The sequence below is a fragment of the Colletotrichum godetiae genome (genome assembly GCF_030913485.1).
Source record: "Colletotrichum godetiae strain CBS 193.32 chromosome Unknown BDP55scaffold_1, whole genome shotgun sequence".
Lineage (NCBI taxonomy): Eukaryota > Fungi > Ascomycota > Sordariomycetes > Glomerellales > Glomerellaceae > Colletotrichum > Colletotrichum godetiae.
Genome location: NW_026851249.1, coordinates 2,426,661 through 2,447,006, shown reverse-complemented (window position 1 = coordinate 2,447,006; position 20,346 = coordinate 2,426,661). Strand labels below are relative to the sequence as shown.

At 52.4% G+C, this 20,346-nt stretch overlaps 7 protein-coding genes across 7 annotated transcripts; 6 read left to right on the top strand and 1 right to left on the bottom strand.

Annotated features, from left to right (window-relative positions):
* Positions 1–2,302: 2,302 nt before the first annotated feature.
* On the top strand, positions 2,303–3,651 carry BDP55DRAFT_23089 (uncharacterized protein). The gene is made up of 2 exons (XM_060566151.1): positions 2,303–2,649; positions 2,730–3,651. Exons 1-2 carry the CDS (start codon positions 2,496–2,498, stop codon positions 3,266–3,268), a joined length of 693 nt encoding a protein of 230 aa, XP_060437278.1. The 5' UTR covers positions 2,303–2,495; the 3' UTR covers positions 3,269–3,651.
* Positions 3,617–5,155, bottom strand: BDP55DRAFT_641820 (uncharacterized protein). Its single transcript, XM_060573421.1, has one exon. It carries the CDS (start codon positions 4,929–4,931, stop codon positions 3,774–3,776), a length of 1,158 nt encoding a protein of 385 aa, XP_060437277.1. The 5' UTR covers positions 4,932–5,155; the 3' UTR covers positions 3,617–3,773.
* On the top strand, positions 5,042–5,991 carry BDP55DRAFT_641817 (uncharacterized protein). The gene is made up of 3 exons (XM_060573420.1): positions 5,042–5,271; positions 5,392–5,493; positions 5,550–5,991. Exons 1-3 carry the CDS (start codon positions 5,230–5,232, stop codon positions 5,682–5,684), a joined length of 279 nt encoding a protein of 92 aa, XP_060437276.1. The 5' UTR covers positions 5,042–5,229; the 3' UTR covers positions 5,685–5,991.
* Positions 5,992–8,273: 2,282 nt separating this feature from the next.
* On the top strand, positions 8,274–9,415 carry BDP55DRAFT_23086 (uncharacterized protein). Its single transcript, XM_060566150.1, has 4 exons — positions 8,274–8,648; positions 8,704–8,752; positions 8,812–8,920; positions 8,984–9,415. Exons 1-4 carry the CDS (start codon positions 8,385–8,387, stop codon positions 9,114–9,116), a joined length of 555 nt encoding a protein of 184 aa, XP_060437275.1. The 5' UTR covers positions 8,274–8,384; the 3' UTR covers positions 9,117–9,415.
* A 2,396-nt stretch (positions 9,416–11,811) lies between these two features.
* On the top strand, positions 11,812–16,072 carry BDP55DRAFT_598453 (family 35 glycosyl hydrolase; the record flags this gene model as incomplete). Its single annotated transcript, XM_060571023.1, has 15 exons — positions 11,812–11,939; positions 12,004–12,058; positions 12,119–12,141; positions 12,201–12,245; positions 12,303–12,630; positions 12,686–12,829; positions 12,883–13,017; positions 13,075–13,094; positions 13,230–13,432; positions 13,496–13,588; positions 13,644–13,681; positions 13,730–13,880; positions 13,940–14,353; positions 14,407–14,706; positions 14,770–16,072. The coding sequence occupies 15 exons, from the start codon at positions 11,812–11,814 to the stop codon at positions 15,723–15,725; spliced, it is 3,033 nt and encodes a 1,010-aa protein (XP_060437274.1). The 3' UTR covers positions 15,726–16,072.
* A 742-nt stretch (positions 16,073–16,814) lies between these two features.
* Positions 16,815–18,104, top strand: BDP55DRAFT_598451 (uncharacterized protein; the record flags this gene model as incomplete). The annotated part of the gene is made up of 2 exons (XM_060571022.1): positions 16,815–17,502; positions 17,566–18,104. The coding sequence occupies 2 exons, from the start codon at positions 16,815–16,817 to the stop codon at positions 17,772–17,774; spliced, it is 897 nt and encodes a 298-aa protein (XP_060437273.1). The 3' UTR covers positions 17,775–18,104.
* Positions 18,105–18,427: 323 nt separating this feature from the next.
* On the top strand, positions 18,428–19,270 carry BDP55DRAFT_625727 (uncharacterized protein; the record flags this gene model as incomplete). Its single annotated transcript, XM_060571521.1, has 1 exon — positions 18,428–19,270. The coding sequence occupies one exon, from the start codon at positions 18,428–18,430 to the stop codon at positions 19,268–19,270; it is 843 nt and encodes a 280-aa protein (XP_060437272.1).
* Between the last annotated feature and the right edge of the window lie 1,076 nt (positions 19,271–20,346).

The following is a 20,346-nucleotide window of genomic DNA, read 5'->3' as shown; positions in this document are numbered from 1 at the left end:
GATGGGCAATAAGGTCTGGTATCTAAATGGATTGATGGCCAAGAATGTGGATGGGACAGGGAAGACCGCTGGGCGGCAAAAACTTGGGAATACGAAGCAGACAGAAACCGAAAAAACCCGCCCCGCCTCTATTGATTTTCTCTCTCTCTCTTTCTCTCTCTCGCTCGGCCGCCGAAGGGGCCGGATACGTTGCTTTGTGAGGGATCAAGTGCCCAGGCAATTACTGGAGAATGAAGATACCATCACAACAAGTTCCCTTGGCAAACAATCAGGTTGCAGAGTAGCGTAGGAATGGGTGCGACTCTAGGGTGGTGAGATAGAGGGGAACGAGGGATAAACATGCTTCAAGTCCATTTACCGTGTATGCCATGTACCACAATCAAAGTTTCGAAAACTCTTTTTCCTTTTCACCAAGACCGTAAGTAGTTTATCAGATCCCTTTGTCCAATCAGATCATGCCATCCGGCCCGCTTGTGTCTCTTGGCAGCATGGAGCAATATATCCAAACAGGGAATGGTTCACCGGACGTGGATGTCTGCCATTGTCTGGCTGGCAATGGTTGGCAGAAGTTGTTGGCTGATGGCTGGATGGGCTGTCGTTTAACTGATGTGATTGATAAGATTAGATGCATCCTCGAGATCCGCAGCGCTAGGTACTTTTACGATTTACCTCGCCTTTAATCCACAACTTACTCCCAGTCTTCTCCTCCTCCTCTTCCCACCCCCTGGTCGGGTCTGGTTCTGGGTCTCCTCCGTTCTCCGCTTCAAAAGGCCGCCCGTCGGTTCTTAACCCTAATTAGCCCGGACGCAGCATAGATGGACATGGGTGAGTCTAGGTGAATCCTCGCAGAGTCGCAGAAACTCTTGACTCTGTCCGACCTCGCCCGCAGAGAGTCCCAACAAGGATCGCGATTCATCCCACCACTCACGCAGCCCACGCAAGGAAATAAACGCCTCCTCACGCCACGAACAGTCACACATAGTATCCCACAGGGCCGCCCAGCCATTCTCCTCATCTCCACAACGCCCCGATCCCCCCAATCACGCACATTGATCCAAGGTGACTGGTCCCTGACTCCCAAGACCACATGGACGAACCGTCGACGATATCGGTGAGGCACAGGCAACGCCGCACATACGGATAACGCTAGAAGACTAATAAATAAAACGGTTGCCCGGGTCAGACAGCCCTTTTTGGGAAGGCGGGTTTGTGACTCTCGCTCCTCTCTCGGCTGAACCGCATGTTTTCAGCCCTTGGCATCAGCCATCAGGTCACCCGTTGCTGCTATTTTCCGACTTCCGGGAGGAACTCTCGGACTAACGAGGGGACATCACGGAAGAGCGAGCGAACTCTCATCATCATCATCAGCCTTCTCTGGAGTAACCCGCTCTACCGAACGGCGAGAGTAAAAGAGCAGCCGGGCAATGGCCGACGCCATCCGCTTCGGTCCATTATCTCCTCCGTCTCTCTCACCAACATCCTCTTCTCTGCTGAGCTGCTCTTCGTACATCCAGGCTCTAGACTCCTCATGTCCCATGTCCCATATCCCCCTCTCCGAGCCTCCACCCCTCCTTCTCGATAACCTCTTAGTCAAAGGGCCAAGAACCAAGGGTCACATCCGTACCATGTATGTACACTTAGAGTTGCGTTGGTTCGGCGGGTACCCTCTTCCTCCTCCTCCGCTCCCATCCAGTCATCGCCCTTCCTCTCGACCTCCACTTGAGTTGCAGTAGCCCATGCCATGCCAACGACCACGCATGACAAGGATCTTTTGCATCTCTTTACCTTTGGTACGAGCTTTTTTCTTCGGCATCCCGCAAATTACACTACAAGCGCGCTGGGTCTACTTCGGCGATCCGGGGCAAATCCGAGCTTCCACGATTGAATACTTGCTCGTCTCCTCTAGCTGTCCCATACACTCCGGGGACTATACGAATGTTCTCGCGCTCTTTGAGTCCCGCGCCCGCCTCCCTGCTCCGCGGGTCATCGACTATCACTGCCTTATGTCATTGCCTTGCCTTGCCTTGCCTTGCCATGTCCTGCTCAGATCCTGTCGTATTACCCCCTTACAAGCCCATGGTTCTACCCTGGCCTAGGTCTGCCAGCTGATGGAGACTCTCATCGGCCAAGTTTGACCACGGAAGAGGCCGACATGAGCATCCATTCCCAGGTTTCCACATTCACAGGCCAGGAGAGCCTAGACTGATTGATGCATGCATGCTCGCCGGCTCCTGTGCCTGTTCCTGTACCTGATTTCCCGTACCTGAACTTCCCCTACTTCGTACGTGACGAAAACAAAGCCATCACATCCTATAATAACCTCTTTCTCCAACCTCTCTGCTTCTCGTTCCCACCCCCCTTTTCCCTCCTCACGCTCGCTTCCCCCAACTTAACAACTTGACTGCCATTCAGACAATCCTCCTCCCTTCCAGTCTTCCTCCCACAAAGCATCTTCAAGTCTCTCAACTTACCAACCCCTAATACCAACCTTCAAGATGCGTTCATTCGTTACCTGCACCGTCCTGGCCACCGTCGCCTCCATGGCCGTCGCCCAGGTCCACCCTCGCTTCGAGTACCCCGAGTCTGTTCCCGCCGTTGAGAAGCGCCAGGAGCCCGGCACCCCCCGCTACCAGTGCCACGAGGACTGCGGTAAGTCCAATGCCTCTTCCATATCCACAACTTACGCCATTCCTCTCTATACGACTTAGAAAAGCTGATTTCCAAACAAGGTCTTCTCATCACCCTTGGCCGCGAGGACGGCTTCTGCAGCAACTCGGAGTGGAACGAGCGCTACGGCCGCTGCATGACCTGCGCAAACACCTACTCCATCTGGATGTACTACTCCTCCGGCGTCACCTCCGCCGCCGCAAAGTGCGGTCTCTCCCCGACCCCCAGCCCCTCCGGAGGCGCCGTCGAGACCACCGCCGCAGCCACCACCGCCGCCCCCGCCCCGGCCACCACCACTGCGGCTCCCGCTCCCGTCCCCACCACCGAGACCTCCGCCGCCGCGCCCCCGGCTGAGTCCACCTCTGCTGCCGCTGAGTCCTCGGCCCCTGCTGCCTCTACCTCCGCCGCCGGTGCTCCCGCCACCACTCCCTCCACCGCTGCCTCCGGCTCTGCTTCCGCTTCCGCTTCCGCCTCCGCCTCTGGTGCCGCTACCACCTCTGGCGCTGCTTCCGGTACCTCCGCGGCTACCGTCACCCGCGTCACTTCCATCGGAACCTCTGTTGTTATTGTATGTGTCGCCTGGGCCTGGTCTATGATGTAGACGTAAAATTCGTTTTTTTTGGTGTTCTTTGTTTGTTAACGTGGTTTCTTCTCTCTCTTGTAGCCTTCCGGAACTGCCACCCCCAGCACCCCCGTCTTTGCTGGCGCCGGCAAGAACGCCGCTGCCGTCGGTCTTGCTGCCGTCGGCCTGGCCCTCGCTGCCTTCTAAGGGAGATGCATCCTTGAAATTCTAAAGGACGAGCTTTTTTGAGGAAATGTACATAGGCGAAGATGCCACCACAACTTTAATATTCACCGGAGATATGGTCATGTTTATGGATGTATGATAGCGAAGATTTTGTTATTATACGATTGGAGATAGTATACTACAACCTAATGAGTCTCCATTACACGATTGACGGTTGTGATATGTGATGCGTAAAGTGATCAAATCTCTTGATATGTAACTCTATCAGTAGATACCGTTGATTGAAGTCTCCCAATAGCAAGCCATCATGAGTTTTGTCTACCCAACATGAAGGCACTGCATACTTTATACTACCAGCTCAAGTCAAGTAATCAAGACAACTAGCCCCAGAAGAAACGCCCGACGTCGTGAAATACCACCCCCAAGCCCTCTCAAGCGCCATCAAAGGAGCCTTCTTCTCCCGACACCCAAACATATACAACAACGACTCCGCCATCCCCACGCCGCCCACAAACTCCTGCAACACTTGCGTGACCTCGCCCATAATCTCCGGGTCCGCGCGCGACTTGTACACCACAAACGCCATCGGCCGGATGAGGTCGTTCTCGAGCACCAGCGTCTTGAGGCCGTTGAGCTCCTGCTTCCGCGCCAGCTGCAGCGCGTAGCTAATCATGTCGCGGTACAGCGGGGTCACGGCGGGGAGGACGTTGGCGTCGAGCTTGTGGCGCTTGTAGATTGCCGCGAGGTTCTCTACGTAAAGGGACTCGAGGGTCATGGCTTGGAACCAGCGGTGGGGGTTGTGTTCTCTTTGCTGTCGTGAGGTTTGGAGGAGCGGGGAGAAGCTGGCGTGCCATGTTTGGAGGAGGTTGGCTGATTCTTTCCAGACGGCGGTGTCGTTGGAGGGGGCATCGGAGGGGTCGGTGGAGGATTTGAGGCCGTGGAGACAGTGCATCATGGCGTGTTGCGTTAGATGCCACCATCGCGACGCTTGGGTGATGTTGGTGAGACTTGACGGCATGTCTTGCATGTTGTATCTGTGTCTACACCCGTGAGGGAAGTTGCGCGCCTGCGCCTTGACGCGGATCCCTTCCGGACCGAACCCCGTGGCCCAGGGATGCGTATCAAGTCTCTGCAAAGCATCGAACAGGGCAGACTCGAGCTTAGAGAGATGAAGCTTCTCAAACGGGACGCCGTCCTCTTCCAGCCGGAGGGTAACAAACTGGTCCATCATAGCAACGGAATGGTTATGATGCTTCGACGCAGCCTCAGGGTTGCCCGCCATCATCTCAAAGGTGGTGAAGAGCATCGACGTTAGGACCATGTGCAACAGTGTGTACGTCGTCGCTTTAACGCTGAAGACGGCCTTGATGGCATGGCCATAGTGCTCCAGCGCGGCGCGGTAGTCTGCGCCAGCAAGCTTGTCGATGTTGGCGGGGCGTAGGGCCTTGCCCAGGGCCCCGATGCCGGAGCAGATCTCCCGGATGGCGATCTCGTGGTTGGCGTACTGCGGCGTCATCTCCGCCACGTGGTCCTTGAGGACGGTCGCGCCCTGCTCCAGGTTCACGATGAGGGACTGGAACGAGTCCCACTGCCGCTGGTTCTGGAACAGGGCCGTCTCGTAGCCAGGGGTGATGAGGACGCGGTGGTCAGGGGCACGACGCTGTGCGGTGCGGGTGATTTGCCCGCCGCCGCCGCCGCCGCCGCTTCCACCGCCCGGATGGGAGGGGATTTGGGCTGGCTTGTGTCTCTGCGGCATGAGGCTTAGTCCCGAATCGAGGTAGCCCTCGCATCGGCGATTTGATTTGACGCATTTCATGCAGTGTGGCCTGGCCAAGTCGCACTTGATGTGGCGTTTCCTACACGAACGATCCACGTGAGACCCGTATTCTTCTCATCAAGGGTGGGAACGGACGGCTACGCGGAACGAGGAGGGGAGCGAATGACAGGTGAGTATAAGAGAGTTGACAAAAACGTACCTGCATTCTTTACACCCGTTCCGGGTCTTGGGCGCGCTCGCGCGGCTCTGCTTGGGTCGGTTCGAGAGCGAGAAGACATGGACCTGGCCGTTTGGTGGAGTTCTAATGTCCGTCTTGGTCAGTCCTTGATCCAGATTCGATATATAGATGCATCTGACCCCCTAATTCCAGGCTGTTTGCTCTCTCTCGTTCGATCTCTTCCAGGCTCTGGTACAAACGACATGTCGACTAAAGTGCGCCCTGGACACCTCACTTCCAACCAACAAGTCTCTCACGTGCTACTTACGCCTTGATATCGCCCTCATCGGTACTTTGAAACGAGGCTCTTGACGCTGGCCGCGATTCCAACTGAATTTGAGAACGCGTGCCTTGGAAGCTGTGAACCACGAACGTAGGCTCCGATGATCTGGTTTTGGTACCCATGGTCTCGGCGTTTACTGCAGCGTAACGTGGTTAAAGGCGATAAGTCGATTGGCGAAACAGCAACAGCAACAGAAACAGCAGCGAGCAGGACGTTATGAGAGTCAGAAGTATGAACACGTTTTTCTTTTCGGAAGATTCTGAAGATGCCATTTCCCCTGACTAACTAGCTGAGAGAACGAGCCCTTTGATGAAGCTGAAGCGGAGGATCCCGAGGATCTGAGAGAAGCATGGACCTGAACTCTTTGATGCGACGAACCAATCACTGATTTTCTTACTCTCGGAGAGCGATCCCGACAGCCAATCAGAAGAGTCAAGTTACGTGTTTCCTATTTGGGACTCGGCCTGAATCCTTTAAAGTGCAAGATGACTGAGGTTAGGTTTACGACTTGTTGCAACTATTCTCTTCTCTCCCTAAGCTCCGGAGGTCTTGTTCAAACTCTTAAGATCGATGATTGTCTCGCTGGCTGTTTCAAGATGAGATGCAAACTCCGTCTGCCTACCTCAAGTCTCGGAACCTACCGAGCCATGAGAAGGCAACTTTTCATGTCGCGGATTCAGCATCAACGTCACAAAGTTTTGCGAATTGATGGGCGAAACTTCAAGGACTCATCGTGTATGCCTATCCAAGAGTCATGAGCTGGCGGCAGGTTTCTCATTTGACCTAGGATACACCGACAAGTTTGCGTCATCGTCGCATATGCGACCTTTGGTGGTTGAGGGACGGGCCCGATCTTCTGTGAAGAGCAAAACAGTCAAGTCTCTATCTGAGAGGCAAAGAAACCTAAAAAGCCGTAGGCTGACGGAGGGCAAAAGTGCTGTATTGCAGTGTTAGAAAGGTGATGTGTGCGGAGGAGAGAAACTCCGCGGCAAGGTCAGCCTATTAAAGGAAATGCGCTGGTGGCCTCAGCCACAGCCCGGGGCACATGGACCATACCGGGTGCCCAGCCACAGTCTGGCAAGGGATCTCAGGTTGATACCTTTCGGAGACTTTGACTTGATGGATCAAGTTGGAGCGAATCCAACCTTGTGTCGTTCTCCCACTGTTCGAGTGTTCGTAAGGGCTTTGTCAACTGAACATCTACCTCCGTAGTTCATCGAAACATGATCGATGATGGGTACGGGAGCCAACTTCGAAAGGCTGAAGACGGCATACGGAGACTTGTCTTTACATCGCAGAGCGCCCCGCGCAGTGATACAATAGCCCAACCATCAAGGTCTTTGTTTAATGAGCGACCAGGATCTCAACAACCAAAGATATTCCCGATTACTGATAAAACATGGATATAAACGTGTAAAGGACGACTGCAAGTTTAGATTCTCCGAGTGACCAGTGTGCTATTGATAGACTCTAGTCCCACGACTCCCGAGTTGCCAAGAAGTGCTTGAACGGTGGTTGGACCGTCGGGGACGTGTTTGGGCAACTTTTCCGCTATTTACGTCAAGGCCGGCAAATGATGGAAGCTGCCGGTGGGCATTCCCCGGAACACAAAAGATCATTGAATACGAGAGGCTATCGGAGCAGTAGATCCATGCCGGATCGAGGGTCACTGCCCAGATTGGCAGTTGGACTGTAGTCGTGGAGCCAAGGGGACATGTGCTTGGAACGTCTATCTGATTGATACTCCTCCTGTTAGGCTAGTGCATGCAGTATGATCCACGATCACCAACCTAGGAGACTTTCCTTAGTATCCATCAAGATCCACGGACGCTACTTTCTTTCTCTCCCGGCGATTTGAGGCATTCTTTTCCTTCCTAGTAAAGATGGAAAAGGTGTGAATGGGGCAAAAAGTCGCCAACCGAGCAAAGCCAAGCCCAAGAATCGTGTGCGGAACATCCTCGCAGGCCGGCCCCTTTCTAGGTTCACGTTGCGGGAGAATCCTTATTAAACCGTCCGATCTTCGAGTCAGTTGCCTTAGTTCAGACGAAAACCTAATTCAGATAAACAAACCACAGAGCCAGCACATATAACCCACTCTACTGTGTAAGATGAACGGAGTAAAAAGTCCACTCAGGCGTCGAACGGGTTCGCCCCAGACTGTTCATCCCCTTTGTGACCTTGAAGTTTCCACTCTTTTCATTTTGCAACTCAAAACCTTGTCATGGATGTCGGCAGTTGGCGGTGGTGATGAGCCCCGTCTCGATATTAACTCTCCGAAGTCTAAATCGTCAACGGAGGCCGTGACGGAACACTCGGGCCAACAAAAAACTCTCCCTATTTTCCTACCAATGCCTCCGGCGGCCGTTTGTGCCACGAGAATAGATGAGCATTGGGCGAGCCGGTATAGACCCACAGGCAATCATCACCGAATCCGAGTGCATCGGCGCTCGCGGGGCGGGCTGGGATGAGGTTGTATGCGGTTATTATGATCGAAACTTTGTCTCTTGGCTACTGCGGGCCATCCGGCCATGTTGTATATGAAGATAAATAAGCCGGTTCACTTCACATCGGCCTCCCAGAGTGATGAGATAGAATCCTTTGTAGCCAACGCAAGTCGTCGATCGCTCTAACAAGTCCATTCCTTTCAACAAACTACACACGTTCGCTTCCAACAACACCAAACTCCATCAAGATGAAGAGCTTCACCACCCTCGTTCTCGCGGCCACCGCGGCCACCGCTGCCGTCGTCAGCAAGCCCCTTGTGCAGCGCAACACCGGCTCCGACCTCAACATCAAGATCGGCAACGACATTGTCAACTCCGCCGCCTACGAGAAGTTCCTCAACACCGAGGTCCTGGCCCCGAAGCAGCTCCAGACCCGCCAGGACGGCGAGCCCGACCCCAACCGCAACGAGACCAACCCCGAGACCATCTTTGTGCTTCAGTGCACCGATGCCGTAAGCTTGGAGAGATATGACTGGACTGGTCGTGAAGTAATACTGACAGAAGCAGGGTTTCCGCGGTGACTGCCTCGTCTTCGGTGCCAGCCCCGGCGACTGTGGTAAGTGCTTGACTCTACGCTTTTTATGAGATGAACGAAATGCTGACTCGTATGTAAAGTCTCCTACTTCAACTTCCAGGCCGCCAACTCCACCGTGATCAGCGACCGCTTCAACGACCAGGTCTCTTCCCTCTCCACCAACACCGGCGGCAAGTGCCAGTTCTACAAGTAAGTGCCTTACCATGAATGGGTTTGACTTGTCATATCAGGTAAACTAACAATGCATCAAAGGTACAAGGGCTGCAACAACAAGGGTGATGACCGCGGTCTCACCTCTTCTTACAACTACAACCTGGCCGTCGCTCTCCCCGACGATCCTCGTACCGTTGAGTACGAGAACCAGATCACCTCCTGGAGGTGCTAGGCAGGCCAAGTGCCGGCCGTATTTGAATCAGCCATTTATATACCACAAGTAGCAATCGAATTATAGTTGTATTCCTCTAATTCGAAGTACTCTGCGGTGAAAGTCCGTGGACTGCTCTTCTAATTACCGCGCCATTACTACACAGCTTCAAGCTCACATTTGCCGTACGGTAAGAGAAAATAGAGATGAAGTAGCCATTTTGAGCGTGTAAAGGAATGTTTGTATGCTCGTACAAATCATAGTTGGGATGGCACAGCAATTCATCTGATGGGGCTTACTAACAGAGCCCAACGTAGGAGAAGGGGGTTTGATGAGGCGATCTGCACGCACCGCCCCTTGCTTCCGAGTTGCCCGATGCGGCAGGTTTGGTTTCGAACGACAGCTCTGATTGGATCTGTGCCGTTGCATCCGCCCTCGTGAGAGTACTACCAGCTTCAGCCGCCATGCAGCAGTATCGGCTGGAAGCAGACTCACACTCGGCTACGGGCTTAATTTCAGTCGTTCTATCCTATAGGCTGCCGTTTTTCAGCTCAGCTCGCGGCTCAAGTCGGTCAAGGTTGCGTTGTATGTTCGATTGGTCTACAGCCGGATGAGAATGGTGAACCCCTTGTACACCTAATCTAACATGGTGTAGGTCGGAAGGAAGTATGTTTGTAACGCTTCCGCCCGGCTCTCGAGAGAGACTCATTACTATAAGAAAGACGAAGCCTTCAAGCCAGACCGGTCTGCCGCCATGGTCTTCTCGAGACCCGGAAGCCCATCGCATAGCCTGCGCTGAACTTCTCCCACTCACAGTGCTGACATCTTTCCCGTATTCCTTGACAGAATAGCTAGGTGCGAAAGATGCAGTCGCTTCGTCTCTTCAGCATAATCCTGAGCTGGGCAACTTGGTCAGAACCCGTTTGCACCATATGTCGAGGGCGCTACTGACTGATCGACTCAGGGGAGCTTCTGGCCAAGTCATCACGCTGACTCCATCAAAGATAGACCGAGCCAGGACCGTCACCGTCACAACGACAGAGATTCGGGAAACCACTACGACCGCCACTACGACGGCGACTGCTGTCGTGACGAGCCCGACGACGCTGCGAGAAGTCTCAACCACCACCGCACTCGTCACTCAGATCATCACGAAGACGGCCACAGCGCCCTGCTCATCTCTCAGCTGTCCCAAGATCACCTCTACTGGTACCATTTGCAAGAGCTGCTTCGTTGCTCAATGCACCACTACCTCGTCTATTACGAGATCCTGCGGCTGCCCTGCTCTATCAACTATATCCGTCGACTTTGAGTGTGAGGAGGCTGATGTTTGTAACAAGATTGGGTGCAGGACTGTGTATGCAGTTGCAACAACTCCTGTGTGCTAGAGTTCCTCTTCTCTTCTTGTCGAACTTGGAGTAAGGATAGGGAAAGTGGATGGTGTGAACAGAGTGGCTACGATGAGGTGAGCCTTAGAGATTGAACAAGCTTTGCTGCAACTCCCATAGGTACTCAATTGCAACCGCAATCTTTCGTAGAACGAATAATCCGCTTGATTATGTATGCTATTAAATGTTTAGAGTATTTGAATTCAAGGAAACTAAGGCTGCTCCAAGTCGGCAACTCGGACACTACTTCCTGTAGATGGAGACAAGACCACCCCAAATCTCCGCACGAGATCTCCAAAGATGAGGGGTTGTTGCGTGATGTTGTTTGGAGACTAGAGGAATGCAGTGTCGGCCGACCCAAGACTCTGTGGGCTATTGTGCCACTAATGCATTGGAGTAATGCGAGATGACTGCATGAACCGTCCGGACCAACACGCAGTGGACAACTCATGGGCAAATGAATCCCACCGGAATCAGCCAAAGTCAAATGTATTGTCTTGCTCAAAACAAACACGAACTGAATCATGGATGAGTGTTCGTCCGGCATGTTGCGCAAGGCAGATCAGCCCGAATTGTAACCCAACAAACTTCAGAAATTCAGACGTTCATTATATGGAGTAGACCTACTCCTCATTGAAAGATCGGTCAGTTTTTGATGTCACCAAGACAACTTTAAGCATGTTTTGCTTCTATACTACCTATGCCTCGGATGATCGGATCCTACCGAATTGACATAAAAAGTGGCCATCGGCCCATGATGTTGCGACGTAATATCCGGCCGTGTTGGCTGCCAAGGCACAGCACTTTCACGAGAGCACGCTAGACGAACCAGTCATCCAGCCCAGCTCACAACGGGAGCCATGCCCGTCGGTGAAAAGATCGCTTAAAATTGGCTCATCGAAAATTCAGAGACGCTACTGCAAAGTCTCCAAGCGATGAATGACATCAGGCTCACAATCCAAGGTGCCTTGGGTCAGTGATTGCTGCGGCTACAGGAATCGCGGGGGTTGCGGGCCGGGGTGTTGGATCGTCAAAATCATCTTCTCCAGTCTTTGCCCCCGGTTCCCCCTCATGATTCCCCGCAGTTGTCGGTTCGATCAACACCGAGCACGTTTGTCCGGATGCTACGCTGTGCCGGGGTGCACACCGGATGGGACCGGGGGGGCCGGTGGGCAAGCAAGGTAGGGTAGGATGCCTTTAAAGAAGAGACGCGATGGCTTCCTTGCGCGCGCGGTTTCTTCAATTGGCTGTTGGCTCTTTCACTTGTTTTTTCGGCTATCGTGTTGCATCTGTCAAGTTTCAGCAATAGTCAAAAAAGAAACGCCACGATGAGGTTTGGTCTGAAAGCCGGCGGCCTTCTTTGGCTTGCCGCGTCGCTTTGCGGATCGCAGAGTGTTTTGGCTCAAGATGTTGACTGGCCGATTCACGACAATGGTCTCAATGAGGTCGTTCAATGGTAGGTTTCCTTGCTTCTTTGACAAGTGGAATCGTGGCTTTGATACTGACTGAGCTCCACGCAGGGATCACCACAGCTACATTGTGAACGGAGAGAGGCTCTTCGTCTTCTCTGGCGAGGTATGGCAACGAACTCCCTCCCGGTTTCGCATGTTGAGACCCTCGCGCTAACAATCACAGTTCCACTACTGGCGTATTCCTGTGTTCGTGATCCAACTCGATTTAATTTGCGTCGTGCTGAGCTTACTGACATATTCTTAAGTCCCGAACTTTGGCGAGATCTCCTCGAAAAGGTCAAGGCGGCTGGGTAAGATAGAATCTCTAGAGTAAATGAGTTTTCTCGTGGCTAACATGCAGATGACAGCTTCAATGCTTTCTCCATCTACAACCACTGGGGCTACCACAACCCCACGCCCGGTGTCTTGGACTTTGAGACCGGCGCCCACAACTTCACCTCCATCATGACCGTCGCAAAGGAACTCGGCATTTACCTCATCATCAGACCTGGACCCTACGTCAACGCCGAGACCAACGCCGGCGGCTTCCCTCTCTGGGCCACCACTGGCGCCTACGGCGATCTGAGAAACGACGACGAGAGGTACACTGCGGCATGGACTCCCTTCTGGTCGGAGATTTCCAAGGTTATCAAGCCCCATCTGATCACCAACGGCGGAAACGTCATCATGTTCCAGGTACGCGATGATTCCCAAGGACTCACGAGAGAGCATGTGCTAAGCGGAAACATAGATCGAAAACGAGCTCAACGGGCAGTGGAAGGACATTGCGAAGAGAACCCTGAACCCGCCTGTCGCCAACTACATGCAGCTTCTCCAGGACAGCGCCCGGGAGAACGGAATTGACGTGCCTCTCTCCCACAACGCCCCAAACATGGTAAGAAACTCTATCTAGGGAACCGCATTCTTTCATCTTCTGACCCTACTCAGCGCGGCTTTTCTTGGTCCAAAGACTTTTCCAATGCTACTGGAAACGTCGATGTCGTCGGTGTCGACAGCTACCCTTCATGCTGGAGTTGCAACTTGAGCGAGTGCACTGGTACAAACGGAGCCTACATCCCCTACGTGAGCAACCCAGATTCACCGGAACTGCTGTTCTCTTGCTAATCATTCCACCTGCAGCTGACTCAAGACTACTACTCGTGAGAATGCCTTATTGCTTGAATGTCTTCGTGTGTGTCAAAACTAACAAATTTCCTCCAGCTACTTCACAGTTCAATCACCGTAAGTATTCCGAGTCTTGATACCCTCAAAGCAGAAGTCTAACACTTTTGCAGATCGCAACCCAATTTTCTCCCAGAGTTCCAGGGCGGTTCCTACAATCCTTGGGGTGGACCCGAGGGTGGATGCCCCAGCGACATTGGTGCCGACTTTGCCAACATCTTCTACCGCGATCTCATCTACCAGAGAGTTACCGCAATCTCCCTCTACATGATGTTTGGCGGAACCAACTGGGGTTGGCTCGCTTGTCCCGTCGTTGGTAAGTCCATACCGCTAACCTACGGCCTACATGAGATCGACTTGTGCTAATTGGGCGGACTAGCTTCGAGTTACGACTACTCTTCCCCAGTTTCTGAGAACAGAATCATTGGCAGCAAGTTCCATGAGACGAAGCTGTTAACTCTCTTCACTAGAGGTTCGTAGAGTATTCGCACTTGCGGGAGGCAAGATGGTTTCTAACATTTAGGCAGTGGCCAAGGATCTGACAAAGACTGAGAGAGTTGGAAACGTAAGTGAAGCAGCGATCCCAGGAATCCGAGATGCTGATCTGTTCCAGGGTACCGGCTACACCACCAACTCAGCCATCACCGTGTCCGAGCTCCGCAATGTCGACAACAACGCAGCTTTCTACGTTGCTCGTCACGCCTACTCCCCTTCCAACACCAACGAGGCTTTCAAGCTCTCCGTCAACACCTCCCAGGGTGCCCGTGAGTCTTCCTTGTACCTAACATCAACTTCCGCGGATCAAATACTAACTGGGCTCAAGTCACCATCCCCCAGCACGGCAGTTCGATCGCCATCAACGGCCACCAGGCCAAGATCCTCGTCACCGATTTCACCTTTGGCGAGAAGACGCTCGTCTACTCCACCGCCGAGGTACTCAGCTACACCATTCTCGACGGTCAAGAGGTCATTGCTCTTTGGCTTCCCGAGGGCGAGGCTGGCGAGTTCACAGTCACTGGTGTCAACTCTGCCAAGCTTGTTGGTGACGGCAACGTCGGCGACTTCAACGTCTACCCCGGCGAGAGCAACGTCACCATTGCATACACGCAGAAGAAGGGCATCACGCTCGTTGATCTTGAAGATGGATCCCGCGTCGTTCTTCTCGACCGCACCGCCGCGTACCTCTTCTGGGTTCCTGTGCTTGACAACGACCCCTTTGCACCTGCCAACAAGACTGGTGAGTTCGTTCATTGACACATTGTATACCAGTTCACTGACAAATTCGTGTAGTCTTCGTTCAGGGCCCTTACCTCGTCCGTCACGCCGCCTTCAACGAGACCGGCCGCAGCTTGGCGCTCTCTGGAGATGCCGATCAGGAGACAACCATCACCGTCTTTGCCTCTGAGTCAATCTGCGGCATCACCTGGAACGGCAAGAAGCTTGAGCTCCTCTCGAGAGAAGGCAACGTCTTCACCGCCAAGATCGAGGGCCCTGCCAAGTTTGAGGTCCCCGCACTTGGCCCCTGGAAGGTTCACGACAGCTTGCCTGAAATCGCCACCGATTACGAAGCTACATCTGACAGCTGGGTTGGTAAGTGATGTTTAATATATCTTGTTTGTAACTTCGGGGGAAAGCAATCTAACAAGGATCCAGCCGCCAACAAGGTGAACACCTCCAACACCGTCAAGCCCGCCTCCAACAACCCCATCCTCTACGTAGACGAGTACGACATCCACGTCGGAAACCACATCTACCGTGCAACCTTCCCGACCTCCGAGTCCGCCCCGACCGGCGTTTTCCTCAACGTCACCGGCGGCCTGGCCTTCGGCTACTCCGTCTGGCTCAACTCCGAGTACGTCGGCTCCTACCTCGGCCTATCCTACCTGGGAGCCGACGCCAGCGAGTTTTCCTTTGCGAACGCCACCCTCTCCAAGACCGGCGACAATGTCCTGGTCGTTATCATGGATAACTCGGGCCACGACCTGCGTGAGGCAGCCCTCGCGCCCCGTGGTATCACTAACGCGACCCTCCTCGGCCCCGACGCCGCGAACTACAAGTTCTCTGAGTGGAAGATTGCCGGCACCGCTGGCCGCAACGACCTCATCGACCCCGTTCGCGGTCCCATCAACGAAGGTGGTCTCTACGCCGAGCGTGTCGGAGCCCATCTCCCCGGCTACCCCGACGCAGACTGGGAGTCCTTCGACGCTGCCAACGGATCTCTTTCCGTTCCCGACGCCGGCATCCGCATCTTCCGCACTGTTGTACCTCTCGATGTCCCCGCTGGCCTCGATGTCTCCATCTCGTTCCGCCTCACGGCGGCAGCTGACCAGACTAACCGCCTTCGCGCCCTTCTGTTCGTCAACGGATACCAGTATGGTCGCTTCAACCCGTACATCGGCAACCAGGTTCAGTTCCCTGTCCCGACTGGTATTCTCAACTACAACGGAGACAACACCATTGCTGTCACGGTTTGGAGTCAGGCTGCGGAGGGTGTTGCGCTGAATGTTGAGTGGCAGGCGGATTATGTTCACACTTCTAGTTTCGATATGAGCTTCGACAGCAAGTCCTTGAGACCTGACTGGGATGAGAGCCGTTCGGCATTTGCCTAGATATCTCGAGTGTTAGGTTCATATCATGGGACATGAGAAATACAAGGCTCAGAAGTGAATCAAATAGTCTCCATTGACCAACTTTTGTGAACTCTTGAGGTGTGAGACGACCCAAGCCCCCAAGACCAGCTCTGCAAAGATTAATCCGATCATATTCTCTTTGCCGAACCTCATGTGAGATACGCCTTGAGTTTCTGCTGCTGATAATGAGGACCCTATTACCGAAACTCATCACTCGTATCACCGCCGATCCCTCGAGGATAAGGGCAGTCTCAGTCGTTGCCTTTCAAATCACCGGTCTTCTAGGGCGAGTAGAGGACCTGCTCTATCAAAAACGTCTAGGTACGCTTCAATCCACACGAGGGATGATTAGCGCCAAAGGAGAACGAAGTCGAATAATTGTTACTACTTAGCTGAACCCCGACATAGTGACTAGGGCGTGAAAGCTCTTTACCCCTATTAAATAACGGCGCGTCTTGATATTCGGAGAAGAATCATCATGCTGAACCACGATTGGTCATTCGTCGATGCAACATTCATATGCTTGTCGGTATGCGCTATTCCGCATCCAGGAAAAAGTCACCAAGGTCACCAGGAAAAATTGTCGCCAAGGTCACCAAGATCACCAAAGTCGCAACAGTCACCAGGAAAAAATGTCATCAAGGTCACTAAGGTCACCAAAGTCACCAAAGTCACCAAAGCCACCAAAGCGACGAAGGAAACATCATGGTCTAATCCGGTATGGTCTTTCCTGCAAGTGAGAACGAATGTTTTGAACGTAAATACGATGGAAAAGGAGCGTATCGAAGGGTCATGCTTTTTCTCATTTCCACCTCCTGCCATTTCAAATGGCTTCCTTCCTCCTTTCTCATTCCACTTGACGCCTTCCTCTTACCGACGGTTCTATTTAAGAGGAGGCCATCTTCAGCTTCTCGACATAGAGATCTCTTCCAAATACATCGATCTTTCGATGCTACTCTTTCTGCAAATTTACACAGTCATACATCACTCATTGGCAGCATCGGCATTGCAATCATTCACTTGGAATCCACATACAACAATTTCAAGTAGCTCCCTTGCTCCCCGATAATGGAGTATGTTCCAGCCAAGGAAGTTTTGGTGGCTCGCTACGAGCGCAAAATCGAGAAGATTGCAGAAAATGGATCTTCGAAAGTCAAGGCTTGGCTGACCAAAAACACTACGAACAACGTCCCCTGGGTCCTTCCGGCACTGCCAGAGTACGTACAAGTTCTCAAGGACCATTTTCCCAGAGTTCTGGACGTCATGAAGCATTCTCGTCACAGTGGTTGCGTCAACGGCACAGCGCTGCTTTCAATCGATCAAAGTGTTTCGACTGTTGATGCCGAGACTCGTCCACAGTACCTATGGAGGACGATTCATGGCGATCAACCTCACGGAGGAATCAAGGCCAGATTGGGCCGAGGAACCGATCCAATATTCTTGCACCTTCACTTGCGCAAACATCTTCGCTGGCGCTGTCGAGAGTTGAGTCCGTTCCTCTCGGCAACCGACAGCAGAGAGAAGGCCATCCGCATCGCCACTACGTACGAGCTACGAGGATTTCAGAATATCACGATCTTGAGATTCCAAAGCACTGGCTTGGCTTGGGATCATGAAGTTCAGCGCCTCTGGGACCCAAAATCCTTGCTTCGGGACCTCAATCTGCATGGAGACGTTATGCCGTGGCTCGATAACGAGTTTCTTGTTGAACATTCAATTCCCGAGTCTAGCATCCGACGCAGATACAAGTGGCCAAGTGACAAAGGCATAATTGACCCAGATCAACGCTTCGGGAGCCTTGCCCGCTTTTAATACGAAGGGAAACACAACACGTCGATCAAGGCGAAGGAGCGCCGTGAAGCTGTGAAGAGGGAAGCGGAGAACGTAGTTGCGCGAAAGTGCGAGGCCTATGATGAAGGGGGCACCAACAACGCCGATGAAGATGGATTGGAGCCTCAGCCGAAGAAAAGGAAGTACGGCAAGCGGGTCAACGTTGGTCCTAAGATGGGACGCGATGTTGGTGCTTGATACGGTTCGTCTGCAGTTGTCCGGTGCAGATAAAGGAGTTCTTTGGGTTTTAGAATGAGGTTTTTTTGCGAAAGATGAGTATTGAAATTTCACGGGCGTTCTGGGAGTTGTGGATCTGAGAGTTATGGAGATCAGGTTATGGAGATCAGGTTATGGAAATTCGGGAGCGCATCGTCACATTTCAATCAAATAGACGCGCGATGAGAATGAAGCCAAGGCATCATTAAATAGTCGGATCTCTCGAATGGAAGCTCATTTGGTCTTTGGTCGCTCATCCTCATTACTCGATTGGCCTTTCATTCAAAGTGCCCTCGTGTTAGAAAGGGCGACAGACTTAAAAAGGAACAGGTATCTAGTGCCGAGGACTCGAATGGTAAGTGGCCATTCGCATCCACGGAAGCAGCGATAGACAGCTCCACGAATATGAGAAGGCAGCATCTCCACAGGTAGTCAGGCACCTCTAATAGAAGCGAATGGCTGAAAAGAGCAACGAGAAAGCAGGGTAGTGCCCACATTCTGCTTCATCAACTAAGTCGTCAGCATCTTCCAGTGCTACATTTCTTCCCAAAATACCACTCTGCTCGTATTATCATTCGTTTTATCGCCATACCATCACGCACCATAGCACAAGACGAGACCCAGAGGCGTCAGTCATGTCCGAAGCCGGCAAATTCGACCTTTTCAGCCTTTTACCATTGGAAATAAGACACCTGGTATGGCGCAAGACTCTCGAAGGCCGGCTCGTGGCCATATGTCCCAGGCTAGACTGGCTTGCCCGAAGAAGCCGTCTGCCCGTCATGTCCGCCGTTCATCAAGAAAGCCGCAAATTCTTCTTGAGCATGTACATTCGGCTCATCAGCGAAGCTACGGGCATGCCTCATAACAGAAGCTCCTTCTATTGGCTCATCAAAGACCACGTTTACCTCAATCCTGATATTGACACCCTCATTCTCGGTACGAGCGTTCACAAAATGGGGAATTATCGACTTCAGCTCGCCAACCCTCAATGGCTTGTACAAGTTGACGGCTTGGGCCACCCACTTGTGGTCCCAACCTTGCCGGATGACATCAAGAAACAACTTCGAAAACTACGTTTGCACGACACCTGCTTTTTGCAGCGGATATTCAACGAGAGACTTTCCAGAGGCAAAGCTATCACTTCTTTCAGCCCACAAGGCCCCATTCCATTTCCCCAACTCCAATTCCCATGCCTCGAGGTCATCTACCTGGTTTCTCTGATTTGCATTCCAATACCCACAAACCTAGGTCTGAAAACACTCTCGCTGCGTGGTACGGGAGTTCATCTTCGCTACATCTTGCCGACCAACAAGCTTTACTGTCATCGCGACGCGATTCTACCTAGCGAGTACTTTGGAGGTATACAGCCAAACGAGTTTACCCCTCATGATTGTTTCAGGGTCGACGCGAATGAGAGTTGCTGTATCCGCATCGACATCTTGCGCGATAGCAATCTCGATTGGATCACTGACGACTAGTTCCACGTCGATGGACTTCATTTGATGCACCGCGCTTGGAAAATTGCTTTGGATTATATCTCGGGGCGCCTAGATGAAAATTAGCCGGTGGATGGTATTGAGAACGCCTTCTCGGACGCTTCCAGTCGGTTAGGAAGCGAGACGTGCGTGTACACAAGGGCCTTTTAAAGTCAGCGTTGTGGTGGATAAGCCTTCACATTACTTCTACTGAGCATGTCCAAGGTCAGCGTCTATAGAACTGTTCTTCTTTCGATTGAATCGATTCTGATATGGATACCCCGGCGTCATTCGTGACTTGATAGTCACGCAAACATATGTTACTCACATGTGTCTGTGTAATGACTCGACTTTCCCCCCAATGATCTTGTGGTCGCCTCATCCTCCCATTCGTTGTAGTATATCAGCGCAAGTGATCTCAACTTCCCCTTCGATGGCTGAACTGAGAAGCTTAAGTATATTCAGCTGTCCGGTGGTCCAAGACTTCAGAGCAGAGTTCGAAGTCCTCTCTGCACAGGGAATGATTAGAGTCTCGTCCAGCGCGTGCTTGTAGGTTTTGCTTCTCCTCCGGCTCCTGAATGTCTTCGAGTGTCGATTCAGGTTCTCGATTCGACTTGAGACCGACGGGAAATCCGTCCCGTTTACTAACTTGCTTTAGATGTGGCATTGCAATTTGCCTTTCAACCGGCTCCCCCGCCTCCCATGATCACTATTGCCACCCTTCCACCGGTTTTCTGCAATGATTGACGTCCGATGCTGGATGCATCAATTACCTACTTTATCTATAAAAACCACAAGAAATTGGTAGAGAGGGAATGCGCTTACAAAGATTGCGAAATCTTGAAAACTCTAAGACTTTGAGGGTTCCCTGGTTTGTTTGCGTTCTCCTTGTTGGTACTTGACCTGATTGACATAGTTCTCCCGTCTAAGTTTGTCTGATGAAGTTCTTTGTCGAGTTCACAAGAATATGAAATGCACTGAAAGGAATTGTTGCGAAGATGAATGCCCAGTCAAGAGTTGACAACTTCAAACCAGGCAAGAACTTGGGTTGAAGCTATTCTCAGACGAAGCATTCGTCT

Coding starts and splice junctions, on each gene's coding strand:
- BDP55DRAFT_23089 (XM_060566151.1), top strand. CDS start 2,496: ATGCGTTCATTCGTTACCTGCACCGTCCTGGCCACCGTCGCCTCCATG. Junction 2,650..2,729: donor CCAGTGCCACGAGGACTGCG/GTAAGTCCAATG, acceptor TTTCCAAACAAG/GTCTTCTCATCACCCTTGGC.
- BDP55DRAFT_641817 (XM_060573420.1), top strand. CDS start 5,230: ATGCAGTGTGGCCTGGCCAAGTCGCACTTGATGTGGCGTTTC. Junction 5,272..5,391: donor CGCACTTGATGTGGCGTTTC/CTACACGAACGA, acceptor ACAAAAACGTAC/CTGCATTCTTTACACCCGTT. Junction 5,494..5,549: donor CCTGGCCGTTTGGTGGAGTT/CTAATGTCCGTC, acceptor GATGCATCTGAC/CCCCTAATTCCAGGCTGTTT.
- BDP55DRAFT_23086 (XM_060566150.1), top strand. CDS start 8,385: ATGAAGAGCTTCACCACCCTCGTTCTCGCGGCCACCGCGGCCACCGCT. Junction 8,649..8,703: donor TGCTTCAGTGCACCGATGCC/GTAAGCTTGGAG, acceptor TGACAGAAGCAG/GGTTTCCGCGGTGACTGCCT. Junction 8,921..8,983: donor GGCAAGTGCCAGTTCTACAA/GTAAGTGCCTTA, acceptor AATGCATCAAAG/GTACAAGGGCTGCAACAACA.
- BDP55DRAFT_641820 (XM_060573421.1), bottom strand. CDS start 4,931: ATGACGCCGCAGTACGCCAACCACGAGATCGCCATCCGGGAGATCTGC.